Source organism: Pipistrellus kuhlii, unplaced genomic scaffold (assembly GCF_014108245.1).
Source record: "Pipistrellus kuhlii isolate mPipKuh1 unplaced genomic scaffold, mPipKuh1.p scaffold_m20_p_11, whole genome shotgun sequence".
Classification (NCBI taxonomy): Eukaryota; Metazoa; Chordata; class Mammalia; order Chiroptera; family Vespertilionidae; genus Pipistrellus; species Pipistrellus kuhlii.
Window position 1 is genome coordinate 24,008,699 of NW_023425416.1, and position 20,730 is coordinate 24,029,428.

General features: G+C 41.0%; 1 protein-coding gene across 5 annotated transcripts in view; it reads right to left on the reverse strand.

The window, feature by feature from the left end:
* The window catches only part of SLC25A36 (solute carrier family 25 member 36), a 33,785-nt gene extending 17,754 nt beyond the window's left edge, over nucleotides 1-16,031 (reverse strand). For 3 of the 5 annotated variants that reach the window (XR_006741124.1, XR_006741123.1, XM_045579238.1), the window contains exons 1-3: nucleotides 15,747-16,031; nucleotides 6,765-6,929; nucleotides 3,156-3,233 (exon numbers count right to left, since the gene is read on the reverse strand). Coding sequence is in view for 3 of the 5 variants with exons in the window: in XM_045579238.1 (XP_045435194.1) it covers nucleotides 3,156-3,233; nucleotides 6,765-6,929; nucleotides 15,747-15,787 (284 nt within the window). In the remaining 2 variants the exon portion in view is untranslated. The remainder of the gene's footprint in view (nucleotides 1-3,155; nucleotides 3,234-6,764; nucleotides 6,930-15,746) is intronic. The other 2 variants (XM_036431284.2, XM_036431285.2) reach the window with 2 other exon arrangements.
* Nucleotides 16,032-20,730: the final 4,699 nt, after the last annotated feature.

A 20,730-nucleotide genomic window follows, 5' to 3' on the forward strand; every position in this document is an offset into this window, starting at 1 on the left:
CTCAAACAGACATCCCTTCACCCTGCCCCAATACTCTGAGAACAACTAACTATAACTGAAAGTATTTGTCTAAAATTTTGAAAACACATGAATAAGGCTGGAAGACCTAGGTGGCACTAAGGCTAAATTAAATACATTTGAATTAAAGAAATATGGTATGAGCACATATATATTTTTAGGGGAGAGGAGGGAGGGAAAAGAAAGATAAAACTGACCCAATTGATCAAAATGTATGTTAAACAATTTTGAGATACTATAGTATATTCTAATCTGTACTATACACAGATCACTTCATAATTTCCTTAAACAAGAAAAAATAACTTGAGTGTTGCCCCATACACCAAAAGGTCTAGGATTCAATCCCCAGTTGGGGCATGTATGGGAGGCAACTGATTGATGTTCCTCTCTCACATCAATGTTTCCCTTTCTCTTTCTGGCTCTCGCTCATCAATAAACATATCCTCAGTTGAGAATAAAGAAAAAGGGGGGAGGGAGTGAATATAATTTAAAATAAAACGTTCTGTTTTATGAAAAAGGAAAATATAGGATACATTTAATGATGCCAAATCGTGAACATAAATAAACACTGCATTCCTAGAAATCAATAAGAAAAAAGAACCTGGTAGGTGTGGCTCACTGAATGAGCATCAACTTATGAACCAGGAAGTCACAGTTCAATTCCTGGTCAGGGCAAATGCTTGGGTTGTGGGTTGGATCCCCAGTAGGGGGAGTGCAGGAAGCAGCAGATCAATGATTCTCATCTCTACCTCTCCCTTCCTCTCTGAAATCAATAAAAATATATTTAAAAAAAGAAAAAGAATAAAAATATATTTAAAAAAAGAAAAGGCGGAGGGTCCATCAGTGGATGGACCCTCCGCCTGCAGACTGAAAGGTCCCGGGTTCGATTCCAGTCAAGGGCATGTACTTTGGTTGTGGCACATCCCCAGTAGGGGTTGTGCAGGAGTCAGCTGATCAATGTTTCTCTCTCATCAATATTTCTGATTCTCTATCCCGCTCTCTTCCTCTCTGTAAAAAAATCAATAAATTTTTTTTTAAAAGAAAAAGACATTCTAATGAGAAAATAAGCAAGGAATATACACAGATAATTCACAAAAGAGATACAAACAATTGCAAGGAGGGTGTGATTATATAAAAAATTAAACAAATGTATATTAAAACAGTGAAAAATCATGTTTAATCTATTTGGCAAGTATTAAAAGACATAAAAAGCCCTAGCTGGTTTTGTTCAATGGGTAGAGCATCTGCTTGTGGACTGAAGGACCCCAGGTTTGATTCTGGCCAAGGGCACATGCCTGGGTTTTGTTCCCCAGTAAGGGGCATGCAGGAGGCAGCCAATCAATGATTCTCTCTCATCATTGATGTTTCTCTCTCTCTTCCTCCCTCTCCCTTCCTTTCTAAAACCAATAAAATATATATTTTTTAAATATATTTTATTGATTTTCCACAGAGAGGAAGGGAGAGGGATAGAGAGCTAGAAACGTCAATGAGAGAGAAACATTGACCAGCTGCCTCCTGCACCCCCCCCACTGGGGATGTGCCCACAACCAATGCACATGCCCCCCTAACCAGAATCGAACCTGGGACCCTTCAGTCCGCAGACCGATGCTCTACCGGTGAGCCAAACCGGTTTCGGCCAATAAAATATATTTTTAAGAAAGACATCAATAGTAACCAAAATTGGTAATACATGAATAAAGAGCAAATAATTCACTATTTGAGAATAAAAATGTAGAATATCCTTTCAGAAGGCAGATGAGCAATATTTATTAATTGTAAATGTGCAAGTGCCCTTTTATCCAGAAAATTCTACTTTTAGGTAACTATCCTAAAGAAAGAAATATGTTAAGTACTCAAAGATAAAGGTACAGTGAAGTTCACAAAACCATTATTTTTGTTGTTGTTTTTTAACAGAGGGAGAGAACCATTAATTTGATGTGTACATACCCACAACCTGGGTATGTAACCTGACCAGGAATCAAACTCACCACCTTTTGGTATGTGGGCTGATGCTCCAATCAACTGAGCCACAATTGCCAAAGGCGCAAAACCATTGTTTTTAACAGCAAAAATCTGAAAATAAACCTAAAGGCTTATCAATTAAAAAAAATGCTTATTAATAAGAGAATAGTCATACTATGCAATTTTGAAAAAATTCTATACATTTTCATGGAAAAATCATTCAAGACAAATTGGGCAAAATATTTTTAATATTAAATATATGTAAAGGGTAGTTAAGTCTACATATACATTTTATGTACATGACAGGCCAGAAATCCACTGCACTGTTTATTAATGATGGTTTTGTTAAAAAAAGAGTGTGTGTGGGAGGGAATGTGCACTGGGTGAGAAAGAGGTGATGTGCTTAAGGTAGAAGGACAAGCTTGCTATACTTATTTTTTTTTAGTCTTTATAGTAAGAACAAAATTTGGGTAATTTTTTAAGGGAGAAAAGAGTCCATGGGCCTAGTATATTGTTTGGATACAGAAAGCTGGGTATGCATTTTCACTCTGAATGTGAAATCTGCACAGGATTCTATCATGGAAGAAGTCAATCTAAGATAAAACTATATCTGAGAAAAATGTCAAATTAATGTATGAAGGCCTCTTTTGGCTTCTTGAATAGGGATTGAAACCATTCTGTTTAGCTTGTCTCCTAAACCAAAAAACAGGATTAGTTCTGAAGATCCAGGTCTTCCCCTTTCTTTCTGCTAGTCGCTTTAGTTTGTTCTTTGCCTTTTAAACTTGGCACAAAAACTGCTTCACAGTAATCTCACTATGAGTTCCTTTGCACCTTCGCATGGTGCAACCTCCCCAATCTATCAGATGCTTCCTGAGACCGGTCTGTTACATCACACTGCCTTAGCCTTACCACCTTCTCCTCACCATCTCCCTTTCACATGTGTCAAACACAAGGCCCGCGGGCCAAATCCGTCCCACCAGGCCTTGCAATGTGGCCCGCACTGCCACTGCACTCCGCTGCGTTTCCATCACAATGACAGTTTATGACTGTTCAGTAAACCATTCGGCCCGCGATTTAGGCTGGATTTTAGATTTTGGCCCCTTCTCTGATTGAGTTCGACACCCCTAAGTCAGCTTCAAACAGAAAAGACTGAGACAATTGTTTTTGTTTTTTACCTGGAAGGAGCCACCCCCACTAAATTGGGGCCTAATCCTCTAAACAAAGAACGAGGTCCTTCTTTCTCCAAGATCACCCTGAAAGAGAAAAACATGAGTTAGAAATAACTTTCCAAGTCTGGTCCTATATTTGTATAGCAAACTTAGCATCTAAATCCCACTATGTTTGTACTGTAATGTATTATGCTGCTCTGGTCAGTTTTTCTTACTTATGAAACATCTGTTTTTGACAGCATAGCTACTGAAAACGGATAGATTTATTAGTGATAATAAAGAGGGGGGTGAAGGCAGAGGAGAAAAGGGGAAGGTGCCCAGAATCATTTTTGATAAAACTAGATTAGATGGAAACAGAGTTAAGAATAACAAATTATACAGCACATTTTGAATATTCAGTGCTTTTTAGTCCTTTCTGTATCACAGTCCCCTTCAGAAATTAAGAAAGGTAGCTGTTGCTGAAACCGGTTTGGCTCAGTGGATAGAACGTCGGCCTGTGGACTGAAAGGTCCCAGGTTCGATTCCGGTCAAGGGCATGTACCTTGGTTGAGGGCACATCCCCAGTGGGGGGGGGGTGCAAAAGGCAGCTAATCGATGATTCTCTCTCATTGATGTTTCTAGCTTTCTATCCCTCTCTCTTTCTCTCTGTAAAAAGTCAATAAAAATATATATTTAAAAAAAAAGGTAGCTGTCCTTTGAAAAAATATATATACACATTTGCAAATATAATTTTGTATACAACGTCACCTAATTTTTTAGACGTCTTGCAGCTCATCTATGGCCATCTAAAAAATTAAGAGAGCCGGGACCGGTTTGGCTCAGTGGGTAGAGCGTTGGCCTGCGGACTGAAAGGTCCCGGATTTGATTCCGGTCAAGGGCATGTACCTTGGTTGCAGGCACATCCCCAGTGGGGGGTGTGCAAGAGGCAGCTTGTTGATGTTTCTCTCTCATCGACGTTTCTAACTCTGTCCCTCTCAATTCCTCTCTGTGTAAAATCAATAAAATATATATATATAAAATAAAATAAAATAAAATAAAAAATTAAGAGAGCCCTGGGGGACTCCTAAAGTTCCTGGTTAAGAAGCCATGAAACACTCATACCCACCAGGATGGCTACAGTAAAACAAACAGACATTAAACCGGTTGGAGAGGATGTGTAGAAATTGTAAATCTCATTCACTGGTCTCGGGAATATAGAATATAGCCACTTTTGGCAACAGTTTGGCAATTTCGCAAAATGTGAAACAACATAAAATTACCGTATGATCCAGCAAATCCATTCCTAGTATATCCCCAAAAGAAATGAAAACCGCCGAAACCGGTTCGGCTCAGTGGATACAGCGTCGGCTTGGGGACTGAAGGGTCCCGGGTTCGATTCCGGTCAAGGGCATGTACCTTGGTTGCGGGCACATCCCCGGTAGGGGGTGTGCAAGAGGCAGCTGATCGATGACTCTCTCATCGATGTTTCTAACTCTCTATCTCTTTCCCTCCCTCTCTGTACAAATAAAACATATTAAAAAAAAAGAAAAAAGAAATGAAAACCTATGTCCCTATAGTGACATCTTTCATAATACCCCCAAACCAAACAACCCACATGTCCACCAACAGGTGAGTAGATAAACAATGACATGTTTGGCAATATAAAGATACTTGTTTATGAGCCTTGAAAACATTATGTGACGTGAAAGAAGCCAGTCACACAAAAACCACATATTATATAATTTATTTATTTAGGCATAGCTATCGTGACAAAAAGTTGTTTAGTAGTCCTAGGGCTGGGAGGAGGCTAAGAGGGAAGGGGAAAATGAGGAGTGACTGCTAATAGGTGAGGGTTTCTTTTTGTGGTAATAAAACTGGTCTAAATTTAGAATGTAGTAATGGCTACAACTCTGTGAATAAACCAAAAGCAATTAAATTGTACACTTTAAATGGATGAATTTTACAGTGTATGAATTATCCTACATAATAAAAGGCTAATATGCAAAATTGTCCCCTCAAGGGAGTTTTGACCAGGAATTCAATCAGAGGGATGGGCTGGCTGGCCAACCGCCCACAGCCCCTCCCCCAGCTGGCCCCATCCCAATGCATGGGCTAGAAACTCTATAAAGATGTTGAGGAGAGGGGGAGAAGCAGCAGCAGCCATAATACAGAGTCCCAGAATAAAGAGACGCTAGGACAAGAGATTGAAGACTGGGAAATCACCTTTATACTGATAACAGGTGAAACATGATAAATTAACTCTTATATAAGAGGGCCTGAAAAAGTGAGAAATTAAAGCAGCGACCAGAGGTCCTGGAGTTGCTCTGAAGAAAGTCAGAGAATGCAGAACCACTGAAAAACACAATAGCCCTGCCCTAGCCAGGTTGGCTCAGTGAATAGAGCATCAGCCTGTGGACTGAAGGGGCCCGGATTCGATTCCAGTCAAGGGCACAGGCTGGGGTTTTGGGCTCCATCCCTAGTAGGGGGCCTGCAGAAGGCAGCTGATCAATGATTCTCTCTCATCATTAATGTTTCTCTCCCTCTCCCTTCCTCTCTGAAATCAATAAAAATATACTTAAAAGAAAGAAAAACAGAATAGTCCTGGCTAGTGTGGCTCAGTAGGTTGGGCATCATCCCATGCACCAAAGGTTGCTGGTTCAATTCCCAGTCAGGATACATGCTGGGTTACAGGCTTGATCCCTGATAGGAGGCATACAGAAGGCAGCCAATCAATGTACCACTCTCATATTGATGTTTCTCTCTCTCCCTCCTCTCTAAAAATCTTAAAAATAAAAGGCAAAAAACACCACCACCATAATGAAAAATAGTGTTGTCACAAAGGTCAAAGGGAGAACTCTGAGAGGTAATCAGTGGTAATAAATGTCAAAATCATATTAAAATATTCTTATTAATCGGAAATATTTACAAATAAGTATGGCATTTTAATTCAAACTTGTTAACAATTTTATTCTACCTATTCGTGTACTTAGGTAAGTTTAAACAAAGAAAAGACTGATAAAAATCTTTTGGTAGAGAAAGTAAACACACAGTATGAGCTTATTTGCTACTACAGAATAAACACTAGTAAACTAAGTTCAAACAGATTATGTCCCAATTGAGCTGATAAGGCAAACACACAAGGCATTCAGTTACATACCTAAGTTTAAACATGTAAAACCTACATTCAATAGTTTTAAATTTCAACCCAATTTGTAACATAATAAAGTATGGTGAAATGTACAAACAAATCTTTTTTTAATGCATCAAGAATGCCAAACACTGAATCACATTTTAAAATCAGTATAAGTCTACTTTAATCTCAATTATTGTTTAAGTTATATAAAAGTAACAGACTGCCATTAATTGGATTACTTAATTCAAAATAAAATACCTATAATAGTTTTAGAAAATAAATCCACTGAATAAGTGCAAAAAATATTCCAAATATATACAAGATAGATAATACATTTTATATTATCCAAGATAAAATGTTGGATGATCATTATTAATGAATATAATTCAGAGTAACTCTGTCATTAAATTTGTAAAAAATTTTAAATGTCAATAGAAACAAACAAATATATGGCCATCATTAAGTAGATAAACTAAAAGTAAAGATGAGTACTGTGCTCTCACTTCAGGCAATGGAGAGGTCCTGGCGACACTACTCGGTTGACACTGGCTCCGGCCATGGTGTTCAGCTGAACTTCAGAGATGTAAAGCGTCAGAGAAGAAGACTGCAGCCGAGTCTTTACAACTTCCAGTGGACATGTCAGAATAGCTCCCACGGTACCACCACATCTACAAAAAACAAAAAGAACACAACTTACCTACTTAATTCATGTTAACATACATGTAGGCAACTAGGAGTTTACCAACGTACTAAAATGCAACTTTTTATTTTATTTAGAAGACTAACTACTTTTTTAACATTTCATTTATTTGACTGCATACAAAAATACCTTTGGTAGTTAGAAAGAACTAAGCTTAATATCTACCTCACAAGAGTGTCGATAAGACAGACTCAAGAAATTCCCTATCTTGTACCCTTTCTTACACAGCTACTAAAGAATTTGTTCCACAAGTTAAATAAAAAAGAGGGAACACCTAAGACTAATACTATGTTATATGTCAATATTTCAATAAAACTGGGAGGAAAAAGAGGGAATTGAATGCAGGAACAAAATAACACAGGAGAGGGAGAATGGAGTCCCAAGATGACAGTGAAATGTCAAGACTCAGAAAAATAACCAGGCTAGTCTGAACGTTGTGGCTCAGTGGTTGGATGCTGACCCGTGAGTCAGGAAGTCATGAGGTCAGGGTTCCATTCCAGGTTGTGGGTTTGAGCCTCAGAAGGGGGCATGCAGAAAGGAGCCAATTAATGATTCTCTCTCATCTTCGATGTTTCTAGCTCTCTCTCCCCTCATCAATCTCTAAAATAAATAGAAACTTAACTAAACAAAAAAACAAACAAACAAAAAAGAACCAAGCCAAATAGGATTAGGATGACAGAATTCAGAGGGATAAGATCTCCAAGGAGGAAAAAAGACTAATAGACAAATATATTTGACCATATGAAAATAAATATTCAAGAATAAATACTCATTGCCGAAACTGGTTTGGCTCAATGGATAGAGCGTCGGCTTGGGGACTGGGGGGTCCCAGGTTTGATTCTGGTCAAGGGCATGTACCTTGGTTGCGGGCACATCCCCAGTGGGGAGTGTGCAAGAGGCAGCTGATCGATGACTCTCTCTCATTGATGTTTCTAACTCTCTATCTCTCTCCCTTCCTCTCTGTACAAAATCAATAAAATATATTAAAAAAAAAAAAAAAAGAATACTCACATAACTAAGCAAACATTTCAAAATGTGGGGTAATTATTAACTCTAGGGGAGAAAATGAAATTATTCAAGAAAATGAAGTTATTAAAAATGAAGTGGTCAATACACAACTTAGCTATTCTATCAACAATATTTATATTGTCATAGTAAGATAAGCACTGACTATTGATTTAACAAAAAACTATGATGTAAATAACTATATATTGAGAGGAGGAAAAGGAGTAAACAGAGAGTGATATAGTATAACTAAATCCCCATCTAACAGAAAAGAAAGTATGAAGAAAATACCAAAGGAAATAGCTAAGACTTATAGAAAGTTCCTATTAAGAAGGTGTAAAAACTGTAAAATGCTGATTTTTATTATTATTCAGCACACTTTTTTTTTTTTTAACATTTTGAATACATTTTTAATTAATTTATCAAAATTTTAGCAGTATTTTTAAAAAAAACAGCAGGGGTGCCGAAACCGGTTTGGCTCAGTGGTAGAGCGTCGGTCTGCGGACTGAAGGGTCCCAGGTTCGATTCTGGTCAAGGGCATGTAACTTGGTTGCGGGCACATCCCCGGTGGGGGGTGTGCAAGAGGCAGCTGGTCGATGTTTCTCTCTCATCGACGTTTCTAGCTCTCTATCCCTCTCTCCTCCTCTCTGTAAAAAAATCAATAAAATATATTTAAAAAACAAACAAAAAAACCACACACACACACACACAAAAAAAACAGCAGGCGTTTTTAACTAGAGAATGTGGTTGATATTTCTGGGACTCACTGGACCCTAAAAAAAAAATGACGTACATGTCTTTTGACTCAGAACTTAAAAAAAAAAAAAATCACAATCTCTTGACCACTTTTCATCATTTCCACCTTGGTCTAAGCCTTTGATTGTATTGAAACCTTTTTTTTAAAAAATATATTTTATTGATTTTTTACAGAGAGGAAGGGAGAGAGAGTTAGAAACATCGATGAGAAACATCGACCAGCTGCCTCTTGCGCACCCCCCACTGGGGATGTGCCCGCAACCAATGCACATGCCTTTGACCGGAATCGAACCTGGGACCCCTCAGTCCGCAGACCGATGCTCTACCACTGAGCCAAACCGGCTTCGGCTGTATTGAAATCTTTGATTGTATTGAAAACTTAAGTCAGATCAGTCTCTCCTCTGCTAAAAACCTTCCAGACTTCCTAACTCATTCAGAATAAAAACCGAAGTCCTCACAATGGCCTATAAAATCTTATACAATCTGTTCATTACTGATCCCTCTGACCTCATCTACCATTCACCTTCTCACTGCTCCAGCCACACTGGCCTCTTCAATACCTTAATTATAATTCTTTTTTAAAAATATATATTTTATTGATTTTTAATAGAGAGGGAGAGGGATAGAAAGCTAGAAACATTGATGGGAGAAACATCGACCAACTGCCTCCTACACACCCCCTACTGGGGATGTGCCCACAACCAATGTACATGCCCTTGACTGGAATCGAACCTGGGACCCTTCAGTCCGCAGATGAATGCTCTATCCACTGAGCCAAACCGGTTTCAGCAATTATAGTTGATTCTTAAACAATATAGGGGGTTAGAAGCAGTAACTCCCATCTCTACGTAGTTTAAAATCCATATATAACTTTTGAGTTTAATACAAGGTGTCCCTGATTGGAGAGGGTGCAGGCTGGGCTGAGGGGAACCCTCCTCCCCCTATTCCATGCACAAATTTCATGCACTGGACCACTAGTCCTATCTGATAAGAGTAATATGCAAATTAACCATCACTCGACTACACCCAGCCAATGAGAGCGAGGATGCAAATTAACACAACCAAGATGGTTTTGGCCACAGATAACAGGAGGAGGGCTAGGGTTTCCCTGGCAATGGAGGAAGCCAAGCTTTCCACACATCCTGGCAGGCCCAGGCCCCCACTCAAGGGTACAAAGTTTCAATTATAGAAGGTAAATAAATTCCACAGAAATGGCGGCAGCCACTGAGCTGGAAGAGCAGGAGGCTAGGGTTGCCCCAGGCGATTGAGGAAGCCAAGCTTCTGCAGCCCTAGCCGGCCTAGGACTCCACTCTAGCCTACAAAGTTTCAATTATAGAAGATAGAGAAATTTCAACAGAGGATATTTTTTCATTGATTTTTAGAGAGTGGAAGGGAGGGGGAGAGACAAGAGAGACTTCAATGTGAGAGAGACACATGGATGGGTTGCCTCCTACATGTGGCACCAGAGATTGAGCTTGCAACCCAGGTACATGCCCTTGACCAGAACTGAACCTGGGACCCTTCAGTCTGCAGGCCGATGCTCTATCCACTGAGCAAAACAGGCTAGGGATCTAATATTTTAATTAAAAAAATATATTTATTGATTTCAGAGAGGAAGGGAGAGGGAGAGAGAGATAGAAATATCAATGATGAGAATCACTGATTGGCTGCCTCCTGCAGCCCCCCACTGGGGATCAAGCCCACAACCCAGGCATGTGCCCTTGGCCAGAATTGAACCCAGGACCTTTCAGTCCGCAGGCCAAAGACCTACCCACTGAACCAAACCAGCTAGGGCATACACACAGTTTTTAAAAAGGCCAAGTGAAGAAGTTCCTATAATTATCTAGTTATGAGGTATTGAGGCTGACAATCATTAGTTGCAACTGAGATAAAGGGATACAGAAATATATGTATTAACTTGAAGCAACCCTATTTTGTTAGACAACTACAGTGTTAGCTTTGTGAATAGATTAAAATATTTTGTCATTTTTTTGTCTGCAGGTAATATAGCCCACTGTGTTTTCCTAATTAGGGCATGAGTCAAATTAATACTCCCAAGGCCCAATCAGTGTGGCTCAGTGGACTGAGCATCATCCATGCACCAAGAGGCTGCTGATGGGCTCCATCTCTAGTAGGGGGCGTGCAGGGAGGCAGCTGATAGATGTTTCTCTATCACCAATGTTTCTATCTTCTCTCCCTCTCCTTTCCCCTTTCCCTAAAAAAGAAATAAATGCACTCCCACTACTCCCCTTTATCCTGCTCCATTTTTTCACATTTTTCCATAGCAATGAACACCTTTTAATTAATTATATAATTCAATCCACCTTTTCATATAATTATGGGTATTTTTCAATTCTACATTAAAACTGACAAGTTGTAGGTTCTTAAAGCTTAGCTGCAATTGGAATCTGAACTATACCAATAAATTTTACAGTTACATTAAAATCCATTAGTCTATCTTGCATTTTGAATCTTTTATCCATGTATGACTCTGTAACATCACACACTGATCATTTGAAAAACATTGGTTTAGTGAATTACACAGGTCTTTCAAGTGTTGATACATTTTATTATGCAATTTAAAAAATTACACTTCCTGTCAGTCCAAGATTTCAAAAACCATAATTTTTGCTTGAAAACTCATATTTATCATATGGCAAAAGTTTTGTCAGTTGTTCTCCTTGAATCAACAGGCCCACTGCCTTCATTTTTTGAGAAAATGTCTGCCAAGTAGTCAAGTCTGAATAGTCAGTCAATTAATTGCTCTTTAAAGTAAGAAAGATTATGAAAAATAGGCTAGCTCAACCTGAGACTGGAACGACTACAAACTACTTTGGTGTGCAGAAGCACTTTATTTGTATTTCCCATTTTGTCACACAGAAATAGAGATGAGTACACTCAAGAGTCGAGACTTAATAAAATTACTAATTTTTCTGCTTTAAGAACATTCCTAAGTGAAGCTTTTTAAAACTGCTAGTGCCAACAACTACTAGAACAGGGCAACATTGCCTTGATGCATGCTAACAGCAGTTTTACTCATTACTGCTTATGAACCATCAGTACAAATGCAACACAGTGAAAAAGCAAATAGTGTCTTAGTATTTTTAGGAAAATAGCTTTAACCTCTCAAACCAATGAAAGGGTCTTGGGATCTCCCAGTAGTCCATGACCCAGCTGGCTGCACTATACTAACACACTTACACAAAAATAGTTTCAAGAATACTCTACATTAGGGTAAGTAACTTCCCTTAGTCTTGTAACCTATTAGAATGAAAGAATGCATTTTTTTTTTTAGAAAAAGAAAAGGTGGTAAAATTATGGAAGTAGGGCTAATAAAAAACAAAGTGGAAATAAACCACATTAATTATACTTTTTAACTATTCTACTTCTTTCCTCATTTTACAAAGAACCAGGTAAAGTAATTTAACAAATTTCTGCAGAATCAACATATTTGACACCCAAGTGGAAATTTCTTACTGAATAAATGAATGGATAGATTAATTCCATAACAAAGTTTTTTTTAGATAATTTGAGATATTACTCATTACACTCTCACTATCACAGAAGCTCTGTCACAGAAGCTACAAAGGAAAAAATTCATCAATTTAAGTGTTGAAGGTGTAGGCCTCCCACTTGAGACAATCTCTCTCTCAAAAAGGAAAGAAAACATTGAACTGCCTCTTGGTGGACATATGCAACTGACACAATACTACACATTGTGTAGTTCTATTAAAGAATTAAAAGTATATTTCATATTTATAAATAGATATAGAGACATACAGTGTTATTAAACGTGAAATTAAACTTTACTGACACATCCTTTTGCAGGAGGCTGTGAGTTGCCTCCAAAATTCAATTAACATAACCAATGACCTTGCAAACTCTGAATGTTAACTCTGGCAAAACATAATGGGACCAAAGGGTGTCTTAAAGAAAGCACGAGTTCTGCATGTGAGTATGTCGCCCAGACACAAGGTCCAGTGCTGCCTGTCTGTTTCAAATGTTCCTGATTGAATAATACAGCCACTAGGCTATTGGAAATCTCTCTGAGATCCTGATAAACACTATTATAGTCATCAGGAAAACAACCCAAAGGCTCCACATTCATTCAATTAAATGTCACTGTGAAAAGTTACTTAATTTTCTAAAAATATATTGTGTTTTCATAATTTAACCCAAATGATACTTGTGTTTGCCCAGGCAAACAGCTAAAAAAAAAAAAAAAAAAAAAAGAGTTCTCTTTTCTTTTAACTACCTAGTTACTAAAGCAAAACTAAATTTTCTAATTCCCAATTTAATTGATTCTTGATTCTACCAGGATTTTTAAAAAATAAAAGCTAGTTTTCTAGGAAGACCATCTAAAACTGCTTGCCTAAGTAACCATTGTGAGGTATAAGAGAATTAGACATCTTCAATTAGAACTATGTCAGGGAAGCAGCCTGATTTGCATTTCCACAATGCTTAGCACACAGACTTCCAGAATATTCTACAGAATTGATTTTATATAATAAAGAGCTGGAAGAATCTTTAGAGATTCTTTACATCTCAGTTTATATGTATGGAAAATTGACCTTGGTAAGACAATTTTTCATACTTCAGTATTTCCCCCCCCTGTATTTTGAAGGGATAAAACAGATGATCTTTACCATCCTCCCTAGTTCTAATGTTTCTCTCATATCTAAAAGCCAGGTTTTATAGTGACTTATGCAACTGCATTTAAAAGTAAAATCAAGACAACATGCAAAGGAAGGGAATATACAAGGCTGAGTACCTATCTTATGTCAGACCCTACATGCCAGTATCTTGTTTAATACTGTAAATGACCTACACAGACTAGGTTCTTTCAGGGAGGGCTCCTATATCTATTTATGTTTAGAAGCTGCAAAAACTCTCCATTCCTGCCCTGGCTGGTTTGAATCAGTGAATAGAGCATCGACCTGCAGACTGAAGGGTCCCAGGTTCGATTCCAGACAAGGGTACATGCCTGGGTTGCAGGCTCCATCCCAATAGGGGGAGTACAGAAGCAGCCCATCAAGGATTCTCTCTCATCATTGATGTTTCTATTTCTCTCTCTCTCTCCCTCTTCCTCTGCCTTCCACTCTGAAACCAATAAAAATATATATTTTTTAAAAAACAACCTCTCCATTCCTGTTTAAAAAAAAAAAAAACTAACCAGAAAGGCCTTAGCAAAGTGACTGATAACAAAGTTGATCCTAAACCAAACTGGGAAGTTAGTGCAATCAAAGTAATATTTCAAATAAATATGCCCTACTTTTAAGAAAACTTGATATATGAATCTCAAATGCAGAGTAATAGAAATGTTAGGACATATAGAGAAGGGCCTTAGAGATCACATGTCTTCCACATTTTATAGATGAAGCAATTAAAATCAAAGGTCTTGTCCATTTTTTTCACTTAAAATAGTGGCCAGAAGTAGTGCAGCCTCCTAAATTTTAGGCATTTGCTAGCGATCTAATTACCACAGGGAATCCAATTATTTGCATAACAAGGCATCTTTCCATCTACATGGTCAATGAGTTTTTATTTTTATTTCTTAAAAATATATTTTATTGATCTTTTACGGAGAGGAAGGGAGGAGAGGTAGAAACATCGATGAGAGAGAAACATCAAACAGCTACCTCCTGCACACCCCCCACTGGGGATGTGCCTACAACCAAGGTACATGCCCTTGACCGGAATCGAACCTGGGACCCTTGAGTCCACAGGCCGACGCTCTATCCACTGAGCCAAACCGGTTAAGGCGATCAATGAGTTTTTAAAAATGGAGTGAATTTGCGCAGATTACCAATAAATGAAAAGCAAACAGCCTAAATTGGGTCTCACGGGTGAAAAGAAGCATTTTAAATGTCAGAGCAGTGGTTGGGCCACAATTGGCGTGCAGTAAGGCGTTCCATGAACGTGCCACATGGCGAGGAATGGCATCAACTGGCAACAGAGCTCACACGTCCAACTCACATGGAGACATGGTGAGCAGAGCTGCGAACACATCCATTTCACAGTCTTAACAAGGCCGATTAAGGAACAAACCACGGCCTCTAAGGGGATGATGTGACTTTATTGGCAGAAAAAAAACCTGTGCCTCCACATGACTCACCGTAGCCATTTCTGATAAGAAATCTTTAGGATCCTAAACTTAAAACTGTGAACGATTCTTCAAATCATTTGGAAGAAGGGACAAACCCGAGAGGGAACCTACACTGGCTCAGAGAACGATCAGCTGACAACCTGAACCTTCAGGCTCCGTCCTAACCCTGTAAGAAAGACACCGCTACCGCCGGAGCTTCTGACCTGGCCCTAGCCCGTCCCCCCAAATCCCCTCCTTTTCTCTTAAAAAAAGAAAGAAAGAAAACAGGCCAAGCGGCGGGTGCAGCGGAGGACTGGCTGGCTTTCCAAAGAAGGCGACCTCGGAGGCATGGCCGCTTTCTGCACCGCATCTCGTATGTAACCTTGGAGCAGCTCGCGGAGGCGCACTTCCCGGAGCCGGAGGCCCACGGCTGCTGCGGGAGGGAGAACCGAAGCCTGTCGGGGCCGGGAACCCCCCCCGGGCCGCCCCGGAAACCGGAGGCGCGAGTCCGCGGCGCGAGCGGCGGGAGGAGGCCCCGGGCCCGCGCGGCAGAAGGGAAGGAGGCGGCCCAGGCCCGGCGCCCATTTTGTCGTCTTCGGCCTCCGCACGTCCCGCCCCGTCCTCCATCCCCCCCCCTTCCCGGCCAAGCAGCCTACGCGAGGCCCGCAGCGAGCTGCACCCCGGCCGCGGCCCGCACCGCACACGCCCGCTAGGCCTCGGCGCGGGGCCCAACTCCGCCCGCCCTCAGGCCCCAGCCCCGCACCGCCCCGCAGGCCCCGGCCTCATTCCGTCCTCGGCTTCACCCCCCCCCCCCAAACCCTCCCCGATGGCGGCCGCACCCCGTCATTCTGCGGACCGATGCCCCATCCCCCGGACCCCCTTCGCCCGCGCCCCAGGCCGCAGCCCTCGGCCTCCCCCAGCCCCCGGCCCGGGCCGTACCCCCCGGCAAACAGATGCACCAGCGTGTCCCTCTGGCTCATTCTCTCTCCCGCATGTCCTCCGGGCGCTGCGGCAGGACGCGGACCCGGCCGCCCGCGACGGCCCGCGGCTTCGGCCCGGCACGGGGACCGAGGTGGCGACGAGACGCTGGCGGAGGCGGGTCTGCAGAAAGCGGACGGCGCGGCCCTCCCAGCAGCGCGGAGCGGCGCCGCCTCCCGCTCAGCCCGGCGCTCCCAACCCCAGCGAGAGAGCGAGGGGGCGGGGCGGCGGGCGGGGCGGGGCCGGCCGGCGGCTGCGAAGGAGAGAACCCTCCGCGGCCCCGCCCCCTCCACATAAACAGAAGCTCCCATTGGTCCGCGCTGGATGACGTCACGAGCCCAGCACGCCCGTTTCACGTGATCGCGAAGGGGTTTCTCAATGAAAGGGACGGGTAGGCGGGGCTAGAGCGCGGGCGGGAGGGTAGTAGGTCACGGTGCCCTCGCACCTAACCCGCGGGCGGGCGGGCTGCACCCCGCGCCGCGTAGGTGGGCGCATAAATCCCCCCGGGCCACGCTCCCGCCTGGACTTAGGGAGAAACTGCCGGTGTTCCTGGTACCCCGGCAGGGTCAGGGAGTGAAAGAGCAGTTTTAGGTTTACAACAAAATGAGGAAAAGCGTGGGTGAGAAAAGGTTAACCGGGGAATTTATATGCCTATATGCATAACCCATGGACATAGAAGGGGCGGGTAAAGGGTGGAGGGGGTTAATTGGGGGGTGAGGGGAGAGGCGACATCTGCAATATTTTGAACAATAAAGATAAATTTAAAAAAATTTTTGAGATTTCCTATTGACTCTGTTTGTGTCACTTAAAAAGTGAATTTATGACCCCATTTCTGCCTCTTAGTATCTACCTCAAATGTTATAATAAAAAATGCTCGCAAGGCCCCAGGTTTGATTGAGGTCAAGGGCATGTACCTTGGTTGCAGCATATCCCTAGTAGGAGATGTGCAGGAGGCAGCTAGCTGATCGATGTTCTCTCTCATCGATGTTTCTAACTCTCTATCCCTCTCCCTTCCTCTCTGTAAAAAATCAATAAAACATTTAAAAAAAAGAAAAGAAAAGAGAAAGAATAGGCTCCTAAAAGGAAATGCAGGACCACAAACAGCAGTACAGTGTTTACAAACAATGCTTGTAACAGTGGGAAATTGGCATCAATAGGAGAATGGAGAATTAAATCATGATACATTCCTATTGTGAATATTATGCGATTATGACAAGGATGAGGTAGATCTGTGTGAGGGGGGAAAAAAATCCCCAAAACTTACTAACTAAAGCAGCAAATACAATTGAAACACTAAGACTTGTTTTAGAAAGAATAAAGACCTCTCCTCATTCTAATCAGCAAATGTTTTTATGTATATGGGTGTGTATATACAGAGTGGGGCAAAAGTTTATTCTTATATTATTATTCATTAAGCATTACGTCATTTTTCTATACCAACAACCATAAACCTACTTTTGCCCTCCCACACACACACAAAAGGAAAGAAAATGTTTTGTTCCCCCAAAACACAGTGAATAAATATTAAAAATGTTTGCTAATCATTTCTAAGTGAAAAAACATACAGAGAATAATGTAACAACATAATCTGCACTCATCACCCACACTGAACAATGTTAGTATTTTCCACCTCTTTGTTCAGCGACTTCCATTCCGCCTTCGAGGCCCTCCCCATGCTTCCCTCTTCAGACGTGATTATCCAGGGCTCACCTTCCCTTCCTTCGGGGATCCTTCCTTCATGAAGTTCCCCCTGGCTGCCTCAGCTCTCTGTTCCTCTCCTAAATTCCTACCAAAGGTGCAGGCTGCATGCCACTGGCAAGTAAGTGTTCATCCACTCTGCCATACATGTACATGTTCATCTGTAAAATAGGCATACTAGTAAGAGGCCCACCTCGTTAGGTAGCTATGAGGACTAAATGGAAAGCACTTACGGAAGTGCTACATAAGGCCTACAGAGAATAATTAGTAGTGGTACTTTGCTGCCTTGTGTTCTTATTACTGCCTTGGCAATGCAACAGTTTTGGGAAAGTATGGCCAGGTGCCGAGTTTTATTTCTACTTTTTTGTGTTTGTATTTTTCAAAATGTCCCCCCTCGAATAGTCCGCTGAAGCTCTGGAATCAGATGGACTGTGCTGGATTCATAGCCAAAGCTCCTTCTGGTTGAACTGAATAATATTGGACACATCAATTATTTTTACACTTCAGTTTCTTCATGAAAAATTGGGGGGATAATATCTCCTCATGAGGTAGTTGTAAGGGTTGCCATTAACATTTAGTGGGCATTTCTTTTTTCTTTTAAAAAAAATATATTTTATTGATTTTTAACAGAGAGAGACAGAGAGCTAGAAACGTCGATGAGAGAGAAACATCAGCCAGCTGCCTCTTGCACACCCCCTACTGGGGATGTGCCCGCAACCAATGTACATGCCCTTGACCGGAATCGAACCTGGGACCTTTCAGTCCGCAGGCCGATGCTCTACCACTGAGCCAAACCGGCTTCGGCACATTTCTTTTTTTTATAGCAGCTTTATTGAGGTATCATTCACATACCCATAAAATTCACCCATTTAAAGTGTACAGTTTAGTGGTTTTATTATATTCTCATGGTTGTACCACAACCACAATTCACATATCACCATAACTTAATTCCAGAACATGTTTCTCACCAAAGAAGAAACCACACACTTGTTAACAGACACTCCCATTCTCCTCCATACCATCCCCTGACAACCGCTAATCTTCTTCTTGTTGCTCTGGATTTGCATAACCTGGACTTTTCCTATAAATGGAAATAATTGGAATCATACAATATGTAACCTTTTATGTCTGCTTTAAAAAAAACACCACTAAGCATGCTTTCAAGGTTTATTCATGTTGTAGCATGTATCAGTTCTTCATTCCCTTTAATAACTGAATAATTTTCCACTGTATAGACATGCCACATTTGATTTATTCATTCTCAATTGATGGCCATTTAGATTTTCTACTTTGGGGCTATCATGAATAATGATGCCATGGGAACATCTGTGTACAAGTTTAGCCTGGACATAGGTTTTCGGTTGTCTTGAGGATATTCCTGGGGGTGGGATGACTGGGACACATGATAACTCTATGTTTAACCTGCATAGTAACTGCCATACTGTTTTGCAAAATGGCCGCACCATTTTAAATGCACTTCTTTAAAGACAATAGCTTTAGCGCCATGTTTTTGACATAGTGAATGTCAAAGTTATTATAGTATTTAATGCAGCTTCAGAAACGGGTAAGGAGGGAGCCAGAATTCTCCTGTGCAGACCTGTTTTCCCCATAATGAGCAATTACAATTCTAATGTGACCGTTTCCTTTTGAACCTCCTTCAGATGCCATCGTGGAAGGAGACTCTGCCCCAGATGGAGTCACGAGGGCAGTTGCTCTCCAACGCAGGTTTGATGTCTCATTGAGCCACCACTCCCATCAGCTGCTCGGGTAACATTCCCAGTCAATGATGGTTAAAGGTTCTTCTGATACACAGGTGGCAAGCAGAGATAGCACTAGGAATAGATAACAAGCTTATAGGAATGGATTTTCCCACAATGAATTAGCAGTTTGCTTGCAGGAAACAGTGTCTCTCAGGGACTAATTTGGGAATGTGTCCCAGGACAGCCAACGAACTTTGTCTACCAGCTAGGACAGGAGGATTAGAGGGTGGGGAGAACTTGCAAAGATAGATTTTGTTGAGATAAGAGTGTAACATACTTTTAAAATATATATATTTTATTGATTTTTTTACAGAGAGGAAAGGAGAGGGACAGAGAGCTAGAAATGCCGATGAGAGAGAAACACTGATCAGCTGCCTCTTGCACACAACCAATGTACGTGCTCTTGACCGGAATTGAACCCGGGACCCTTCAGTCTGGAGGCCGAAGCTCTATCCACTGAGCCAAACCAGTTTTGGCTGTAACATACTTTTTAATTATATCTGAATAATGCCTGGGACTTCAACAGTTTTGGTAATACCGAAGTAATAACCTTCCTCCTCCCCTCTCCTCCCCCCCTCTGCCCCCATTTAAAAACCAGTCCAAGGGCCTGACCAAAAGTACCTGCTCTGTCTGTAAGCATTCATTCTTTATAGACAAACAAAAACCCAATTCAAAAAATGGGAAACTGATTTGAGTGATATTTCTCCAAAGATTTACAAATGGCCAGTAAGTACATGAGAAGATGCTCAACATCACTAATCATTCGGGAAATACAGGTAAAAATCACAGTGAAATACTAATTCACACCATTTAGGTGGCTATTATTAAAAAAAAAAAATACCTGTTGTTATCCAGGATGTGGAGAAATTGGAATCCTGTACATTGCTGATGGGAATGTAAAATAGATTTTTTTAAAAAAGCAATTTGAGACTTTCAGAAAAATTGAGCAGAAATTATGAGTTCCAAAATTCTTCCCCCTCCACCTCTATTTCCCCTACAATCCACACACCCTCCACCAGAATGTTAAATTTGTTGAATTTACATTGACCCATCATTATCGCTGAAAGAACATCGTTGACATTAAGGTTCACTCAGTGTTTTACATTCTATGGGTGTTGACCAAATGTATGAGATGCACCCACCTTATAGTCATATGAAATAATTTCACTGCCCTAAAAATTCTGTATTCCCATTTGACACTCCCTGCTCCCAACCCCTGACCCACTGATATTTTTACTGTATTCATAGCTTTACCTTTTCCAAAATGTCTTATAGTTGGAATCATACAGTAGCCTTTTCATATTGACTTCTTTCACAGCAATATGCATTTAAGGTTTCTCCATGTCTCTCTCTTTTTTTTTTAACTTGTTATTTTAAAATATATTTTTACTGATTTCAGAGAGGAAGTCAGAGGAAGGAATTGAAACATCAATGATGAGAGAATCATTGACCAGCTGCCTCCTGCATGCCCCCTACTAGGGGTTGAG